The 9,706-nt window shown below is 33.9% G+C and overlaps 1 protein-coding gene across 1 annotated transcript; it reads right to left on the minus strand.

Moving 5' to 3' along the window:
- Positions 1-631: 631 nt before the first annotated feature.
- On the minus strand, positions 632-9,320 carry LOC115231151 (general transcription factor II-I repeat domain-containing protein 2A-like). The gene is made up of 2 exons (XM_029801232.2): positions 8,030-9,320; positions 632-894 (listed from the first exon to the last, which is right to left on the minus strand). Exons 1-2 carry the CDS (start codon positions 9,318-9,320, stop codon positions 632-634), a joined length of 1,554 nt encoding a protein of 517 aa, XP_029657092.2.
- Between the last annotated feature and the right edge of the window lie 386 nt (positions 9,321-9,706).

The following is a 9,706-nucleotide window of genomic DNA, read 5'->3' on the forward strand; positions in this document are numbered from 1 at the left end:
CTCCCGCCAAGCTATAGGTGATACTTTACTCAATAAATTCGGAGCAAACATGTATTGTTTAAATGGATCAGCTTTTGCTCTGAAATTAATCAGAGTCGGAAGTGCATATTCATAATTTTGAGCACAATAACTCAATGCAATGTCAATCTCAACATTTGAAAGAGATTCCCACTACATGTCGGGTCGATCAAATTCGCAAGTAAGTGGAAAGGTGTTAATGCTTGTTTTGCTCGAATTCTCACTTTTCCTAAAATATTCGTACATCCATTGTCAATATATGTCTGTTCAAGTTCTTTCCAAATTTCTACAGCATGACTAATCGTGGTAGAATCATTCTGAATTTTATCTAAAGCGACAGCAATTGGTTTAATAAGCATCAGATATTCTTCAACGCGTCGTTTTAGGGAAATATTTGGACCTTGGAAAAAATCTCTGTATCAATATCCGTTCTGTGTTCCTCACAAGTTCTCAAAATAATAGACCAATTATCCAGATAAGATTGAAAACAGTCTGATAAAGTGTTCCACCGTACATCAATCGGAAGAACGAGTTTTTTTCCTCCATTAGATTTGTACCATGCAGCTGGAAGATGGACGTTTCGGAAATATTTATTGATTGTTACATAGTTCCTTTAACGTCCGCTACCTCGACATCCTTCAAAGAAGTTGAGATAATGTGCCGAGCAACCATAAGTAATTATTTCATTGCCATCTTCCATCATTATCCGTCTCATTTTAGTCATGTTGGCAGCATTATCCGTTACAAGACTGCCGATTGTACATCCAAACCGTTGTTCAGCCAATTGTGCGGAGGCTAAAGCAACAGATTGAAGATATTCCGCAGTGTGGCTATATCCAGAAGTGTCCACAGTGTCAATGAGATAATTTTCCCCATCTGATGTCACAACCGAGACACAAATAACGGGTTCATTATGAATGTTGCTCCCCCGTCCAACATCATAGACACTGTTTTGTCCTGGAGTCTTTGTCGACAGTCTTCATGTATTTGGTCGTACACATGATCAAGTAATGTACCACCATTTGATGACGAGAGGGTAAACGATACCCAGGAAGAAGCATTTGGACGAATTTGACAAATTCGGGATGTTCTACACAGCAGCAAACGGAGTGTTTGTAGAAAATATGTATCTAGCGAGTTGCAGATCCATCAAATCTTTCTTAGATGAAGTCGTCGTAGTTACGAAATTGATTAATGAATGGTCCTTCATCCTTGGAGGAAATTCGCTTTCAGGTCTCGGCATAATTTTCAGGGATATCAATATTACTTCGACTATTACTACATAATAAATGATGCTGCCTCATCCGAGATACAGACCTTGTATGTCCTTCCCACAATTACGACATCTGGCACGGCTTCCGGTCTTTCCAGGAATAATACGTTTATCAAAATAAGCCCACAAAGAATCACGCTTTCTTCCAGACATTTAAAAAATTTAAATGATTTTTTTGATTTTTTGATTTTTTTTAATGATTTAAATCATTGATTTTTATTGATTAAAATCAAATGATTTAAATCTAACACCCTGGTGCAAATATTAAAGAACAATATAGAAATCAATAACGTGTCTACTTTTATTTAAATTAAATTCCTTTTGTATCAAAAATAACTTTAATTTTTATTGTCAATTTCTAGTTTTTAATACACAATTTCAGAGTTTTTGATTGTCATTCGTGGCTTCAGACTTGTCGATTTACTTAATTAAACAGCCAATAATCTATTTGTTGAGGAAGCAATTTATGTTATCACCACGGAGGAAATCAAATAAAATCTTTTGGAATTCGTTAGCAGATCTTGCCCTAATTTCCAAAAAACTCCTGGAAAGAAGAATCTTTTGTATTTTGGATCTTCTGGAAGAAGCGTACCCCGAAATCACTGTCTGAAAGTTAAAGAAAGTAGGACAGAAATGTGAACCATTTCGGTCGACAATTCTAAACCCTAGACAAAGTGCAATCTGAACATTTTAAACAACAATATTTATAAGAATGACACAATGTTAAAAATTAAGATCTGAGTAGAAATTTATATTGGGATAGTTCTGGAATGTCTGATCGGGAGTTTGAAAATGCATTGAGGGGAGGAACAGCATTGATTTATTGGCTCTTATTGGCTCTCTCAACATACTTTCTGGGTAATATTCGTTTCCATAATGTCCATAATGTTGATAATCTGTCACAAATGACGAAAACAAACTATTTTTAAGTCTGTTATTCTGCAGGATTTGTGGTCTTGATTAAACTGATGTTGGTAGACCCCAAATTCTGTGTTACTGGGAGGTGGATTGAGAGGTAGGAGGCTAGAGTTGCTCGGTTGTTTCTTTTCCGTTCCTTGGACCTCCTGTTTTGAAACCAGACCTAACACTAAAGACCCTCATTCTGACTTGGATGACGCGAACTGATAGTCCAGTCATTTGCTCATTTCTTCCAATGTATGACGCAATGGCTTTCTTTCACTTTCGTACAATTCTGTAAGCAGCCCAATTTGATGTGGTTTGATTGATGTTCTCCGTCCTCGCTGTTTGCATCTGGCTTCATGCTTGGCCTGAACTTCCTGACTAAGGGATTCAGGCTCTTCAGGACTCCCTTCACTTCCGAACAAGAATCAGGGGACTTTGAGATGCCTTCTGATTCCGCAGTGTTTTTTACTAAAATAACTCGATTATCAAACATATATTTTTGTGATAATAGTCCATGCAGTAAAGTGTGGATTTATTACAATAGTGAAATGAGTCCCCAGTTTTGAGTTCTTTGTTACAACACAGACACTTGAGGCATTCAATATGATACATATGTGAGTTGATGTTATACACCAATGTATTTAGTTCAATTTGGACGTTACACAACGGACAAAACCCATACATCCTACAAACTAAAATTTTAATAAAACATTGCATAGTCGTTAAAACAGTAAATCCCATTTCTCACGTAACAACATATGTGAGTACCTGAGAACACACACAACCTGGAGACAGTTAGTGTGAAAATATGAGTCCATCAGACGCAAATATGAGTGTTTTGTATAAATTACTTCTTGACATTTGGTACATTTCAGCTGACCATCCATGCGGCGAGAAAAACTAAAAACAAGAATGATAACTACGCTAATTATTTAATGGAATATCAGAACGGAGTTTACGCTGAAAGTCGCCCTTTGATACGGTTTTAAGCGACGCCGGAGGGGAGTGTGGTCAGATTAGCAAATACAATAAAATATATTGAGATTAAAAAAACAAGTTATTTCCAATTCCTAGTGCAAAGCATCCAATTTATTTTTAAGTACCACTCAATACCAAGCTAAAAACCAAGTATAATTATCTAACCACTGAAAATAATACAGTTTCCAACAGGCGTCTTTCAATCGGGATGTTTGACAGTACCAAGTAGGTTAATCACTTATGTTCATTTTCAGAATCATGGCAATCACAACAAGTCAATTTTGTAATTATATAAGTCATTATATTACATCTGTTCGAATTGAGTTGGTAGTTTAGTAAATTGATTTTTGAATTTTTGCTAAAATCACTTTTTTAAAGAATACATTGAAATTTAATAATTGACTAATATATATAATCAATAAGCATCTGCAATAATTCTTGTACATAAAATTATGGAATTGATTAATCATGAAATAATTGTAGTATTTCCAGACAATTATGTACGTGAACTATAATTTAGAGACAGTTATAAAATAACTCGATTTTTGGCACGTATCTAACATTTATTAGTTTACTAAATTTATATTTCAGAAATCAATTATTGTACTAATTATGTCATACAAATATCATTTTTCGAATGATATTCCCTAAAAATACTTTGAGTCAAATCAATTATTTGCACTTCCCATATAAATCAGATTCTAAAAAAATGTATGTACCTGTCAATTCTGAGCCATTTTACCAGTTGAAAGAAAATTTGCCATCTTAGTTCTCATTCTTTTTAATGCAACCAGCGAGAGTGTTACCCGAAGCGTCGATAGTAGGCTAATAGATCTTAAGTCGGGTATCGTTCCTTTCTTTTTTCTGGGTTTCTTCAGTAGAATTAACCATTCTTTGCCGAGGTCTAATAGTCTATTCTGCTCAAATGCTTTGTTCAGGATGTTTGCAATGGTTCTAGCAAAGCACGTCGTCCTGAAATGCAAAAACCTCACTGCTATAGGAAGATCATATAAGATAAACTCCCTCCTTAACTTATGGTGTGACCTTCTATTTTCTTCGTGCCGAATTCCTCTCAATTTCAGGGCGAATGAGCTTAAATAAATAAAAAAATCAGTGCCAACTCTCACTGTAGGAACAAATGTCCATCTCATATACTAGTTCAGGCTAATTTTATAAACTAACCGTAACTCACTTACGTTCAAACTTGGAACAGATAGACGATAGGTCATACAGGTAACATAGTCGGCTGTGGAAAAAAAAGACATGAGAGACTAAATCTTAAAAGCAGTTGACGGAACCCACGTTTGTCCGATTCCAACTAGAATAAGATAGCAGCTTCCCAAATACAAGCCTAAATCCCGTTTGCAACCAACAACGTCAAGAAAGCTTTTCAAATTTAACCGCCCCCTTATATAATCAAAAAATATCGAAATTTATTCTGGGACTTTGCCATTTTGTTATTTTTTACCATTTTTGTGCGTACTGTAGCTTGTGGAGCGGTCTTTTTGAGAAATAAGCCAAATGTTATGCAGTTTTTAATAGAATAAATAAATTAATAATTAAAAAATGGTTAAATAGCACATAGAAAAGCTGAGGAACTTCATTCCGGTTGTCTGGATCATCTAATTAATTTATTTGATTCACTGTTTGTGATTTTCAGTTAAATAAAAAACTACCTTGAATAGAGTTAACAGATTTTTAAAGACACTTATAGGAGAACTATCTCGGCAGCTTCCTTCGCTCATCGCGAGTTAGCTCCTGTGGAGGGCCTGTTTCATCAAACAACTATAAATGTATGTAGATATATAACAACCTAGTTTGATGTAAGGCTATTCTAATGCCTGTTGATAGACGATGTTTGTCATCTGTTCTTCCTTAGCATATATGACTAAATTTTCGTTTTGGAAAAAAATAAACTGGTACTTTTGTCGAAGTGGTCGCAGTTTTTTTAGGCCTTTTAAAAAATCTAATAATTTTTGAGGTGGAATATATTATATTTTATTTAAGTCGCTCTATCAATAATTTAAAATATTATTAAATTTTTTACTAATTTATTTTCTAATTTTTTTAATATTATGGCGAGCATGTACCTAATATTGATATAAACTGGCACTATAGGTCACATGGAAAATTCTGTTGTGGACTTATGCAACATCAAATTCCGACAGCTCCCAATAAGTAAGGAGGATGCAGTGCATTTTCTGCAAAATGTGGATATCCTTTCAAAATCACGTATATGTCCGAAGGGACATCAGATGGAATTAGTCTTGGGACCGAAGCTCAATTGAAATGCTCAAGAGTTGGTTGTAGAGTCCAATGTTCTATTAAAAAAGGTATAATTTCTCTCAAATAATTCTAGATACCTGGTTAGAGAATTGAGATGCCATTTGAGGATGTCATCGCCTACATATACTTATGGAGTTACGATAGGCATACCTTCAAATGGCTTCATCACGAATACAATTGGGGTGAACATACATATGTCGATTGGGCTATGTTTTTACGTGAAAAATATAATATATTCAGAAAATTCTTTTGTGATCCAACGACGGGAGTGCACACCCAGACAGTAGAACGAATGTGGGGAAGTGCAAAATGCAAGAATAAAGCTCAAAGAGGAGCTGTAAGACATCATCTGGGATCTTATTTCGCAGGTTTTTTTAGTTAGTTATTTTTTCAGATTTGTGGCGAAAACAAATACAGAAACTATAAGGAATCTTTTGCACAGATTGTAAAAGACATAAATTCCTTCTACAGTCCTGGAATTTGGATGCCGCGTACTAAAAATGACTAAATTGGTTAAATAAATTTTTAAATAATTTTAATAACCATTTAAATTATTGATAGAGGGTTATAAATTAAATAATCTATTTTTCACTAAAAAAATTAATTAATTTTAATTATCTTCTAAAAAAACTGCGACCACTCTCACTTCGACAAAAGTACCAATAAACTTAATAAACTTAATTGAATTCAAAATGACTGACAATATTAAATGTTATTTATATAATTTTTTAAATGTTCGAAATTATCGAATTAATTGAAATAAATTATCACGTGTTATTAATGTTTTTTTCTTCTGTTGTGGTTCTGGTTGTAAAATTTTATTTCATTTTTCTTGCTATTAATGTTTTATTGTTTAATATTTTTGTTTTTTATTTTTTTTTTGAAGATTAATTAATTTGACTACTGGTAAAATATCTTGGATAAAGTTTATTTTGCAAGCGAATTTATATTCACTTTATCAATTAATTAATCTCCATTCATAAGAACTTTTTACATTAAATTTAATTCTATTGTCTATTTGGATTTTTTAGTATTTTGATTTTTTCCACTATTTTATTGATTATTTTTTATAGTTGTAGCATCAATTTGAATTAATAATTACTCAAGCACCTTGTTGTATAGTGCCAAATCAGGGGAATTATTTTTTATTTTCATTTTTGGTAATTTCACTTTTATTCCCAAAGACAGAAGCGAGTTTTTTTTAATTCATAGATTAATTTCTTGTGACCGGTTCATAATGAGATACGGTTGAATACGAGCCGTTAAAAAATCGATAATTAATATACCGATTCAAAAGGCCAATTAATATAAAGCCAAACGTTCCGAAAAAAACGAAAAATTTTATCCTAAGACAATCAATAATGTCTTTATATAAAAATAAAAACCAAATCAGAAAACGCACTAATCACTGTTAATAATGTTTATCAGGATTTATAAATGCCTTCAAATCGACTTTCTTGGTATACGAAAGACTTGAGATACCATTAAATATACTAATAATGAAAAATAAACAGCAAATAGAAAAATAAAATGAAAATATGTTCATCATAATATACAAGAATATGTAAAAATTCAATTTTTATCAATACACAATTCCATAGCAAACCATCAGAAAAACAAATAACAACAAAGATTAATATATTTTATTTTTTTTATAAAGACATTAGCGGTGAATAAGTTATTCACGAATTAATAAAGAGCCTGGAGGTTGCTCAAAGTCGCCGCATTGCGTATCGAGTGGCAGTTTCCGCGGAGCACCGCGACCGAGATTCGCTGGAAGAGCCAGCTCGTCTTCCTCCGCTCGTTGGTCTTCCTGGCAATTCTCCTGGCAATGTCGGCAAGAAGTCGAGTCGCAGACCTGCCGACGATTCCAGATGTTTCGAAGGCGAGGGGGACAAACTCGTAAGAGTCCGAAATATTTCCATACTTTGATTTCTTATCCTCCTCAGCCTGAGCACTGGCAGAACCCGGGTTAGTCATGGACTTGAGTAACACCGTCGCGGAGAACGAGTCAACACAAGTTGCATCCCAAATCAGGGACTTGCCTTCCCTGAAAGGGAAGGTAGTCATCCCGTCAGGACGCTTTCCATCACTCCGAGAGTGGAGGGGAAAGTGTACACACGTTGAGAATAATTGATTGTTTATATGTCAATTAAATTTTGTAATGCTTACTATTTATAAAGTACAGTCAACCCTCTCTATAATGAACAAAATGTCCACGTCAAAACATCATGTTCACTATTGTCTATAGCAGGGGTCACCAAACTTTTTGCACTCGCGGGCCGGATTGACCCCAACACAATGAACGCGGGCCGGAGCACGTGCATAGGATTATAATTTTACTAGAAATTCATAAGTGTGTTTTTTACAATAAAAACTAATTTAAACAAAAATAAAGTAAACAAAAATTTTAATGAGAGCTATGGAACTGTGATCTTTTTTTGATAAGTTCATCAATATTTGGTTTTAAATTGCTGCATCCTATCATGAGAATTGATTTTAAGTGTCCGTCAGTCAATCTTGCACGATGGGCAGACTTAACATATTTCATCCTCGAAAACGTTTGCTCACATTGGTAAGTTGTGCCAAATATAGAAATCATCTTTATCGCAAAATTCTTTAGTCTCGGAAACTCATCATCCTTGAGATATTCGTAGAACTCAGCGAGTTTGGTCCGTCTGTGACAATCTTTGAGCTGTTCATTTGATTGTAAGTCAATAACTTTTAATTGTAATTCATGTTGAACATTTTCAACATTACAAGAAAATGGATTTTCGAACAAAATTATATCGCTTTCAATTTTGTCAAGTTCAGAAAACTTATGTAAAAAATGATGTTTTAATTCTTTGATAATTCCAATTTGGAAAGTAATGTCGATCTCATAACAGTTTGCCTCACAAAAACTTTTAAAACAAGAAAAGTGTGAAAACTGACGTACTCCAAGTTGTGACTCGAATAACATCAATTTTTGTCGAAATGCTTTAATTATCCTGTAGAAATCACAAATTAAGTTTTCCTTTCCTTGTAATTTCAGATTTAGCTCATTCATGTGAGTTGTAACATCAACCAAAAATGATAATTTTGATAGCCAAGCAAGATCTGATAATTCGGGATAATAGTTATTTTTACTGGTTAGAAAAATATCAATCTCACTTCGGAGTTTATAAAATCTATTTAATACATTACCACAGCTAAGCCATCTAACTGCAGTGTAATATGGTAAGTCAAAATATTCAGATCCAAAATCGTCAAGTAAAACTTTAAACTGACGGTGATTAAGTGAGCTCCCTCGAACAAAGTTTATTATGCGAATAACTGGATTCAACACACATGAAATATTAAGAGCCTTCGCACATAGTGCGTGCTGATGAAGGATGCAATGAATGAACAAAGTGTTTGAAATATGTAATTCCTCCAATTTATTAGTTATTTGCCCAACTAGACCCTTTTTAGAACCAGCCATATTCTTTGCCCCGTCAATCGTAACACAACTCAGTTTCTCCCATTCAAGGTTATAGTCACTTATAGTTTGTTCCAATTCATCAAAAATATCTTTTCCAGTGGTTGTTCCATGAATAGAACAAACAGATGCCAGTTCTTCAGTTATGGAAATATTCTCATCAACTCCACGAATAAAAATAAGAAGTTGCGATGTTCCCGAAATGTCAACTGACTCATCCAATGCAAGAGAATACCACAACATATTACTTGTCTTTTCACAAATTTGTAAATATATATTTTTTCCAAGCTCTTCAGTTCTCCGTGATACAGAACTCGCCGACAAACTTATTCCATCAAATAAGGAAGAATTTAGTGGGCACAAACAATTAACTGCTTCAATAATGCAATTTTTGATATACATCCCATCACTAAAGGGTTTCCGTGTTGTGAAATAATTTTCGTTATCTCGTATCCAGCTCTTGTTACATTTTCATTATTTTCAAAATTTTTTTTTATAAGGCCTTGTTGAATTTGTAAAGTGCGTTTCAGTGATTCAACTTTATCCTCACGTAGCTTTCCAGTGTACTTGGAATATATCGGAGCATGATTCGTTTCATAATGACGTCGAATGTTATACTCCTTCATAACAGAGAGATGTTCGTGGCATATTAAACAATAATTATTAAGGTATTAATTGAATATATTAAGGTATTAATTGAATATCTCGAAATAGTGCGCGGGCCGGATAAAATGTTGTCGCGGCCGTAGTTTGGTGACGTCTGGTCTATAGTGAACAAAAGGAATCAA

Source organism: Octopus sinensis, unplaced genomic scaffold (assembly GCF_006345805.1).
Source record: "Octopus sinensis unplaced genomic scaffold, ASM634580v1 Contig17597, whole genome shotgun sequence".
Lineage (NCBI taxonomy): Eukaryota > Metazoa > Mollusca > Cephalopoda > Octopoda > Octopodidae > Octopus > Octopus sinensis.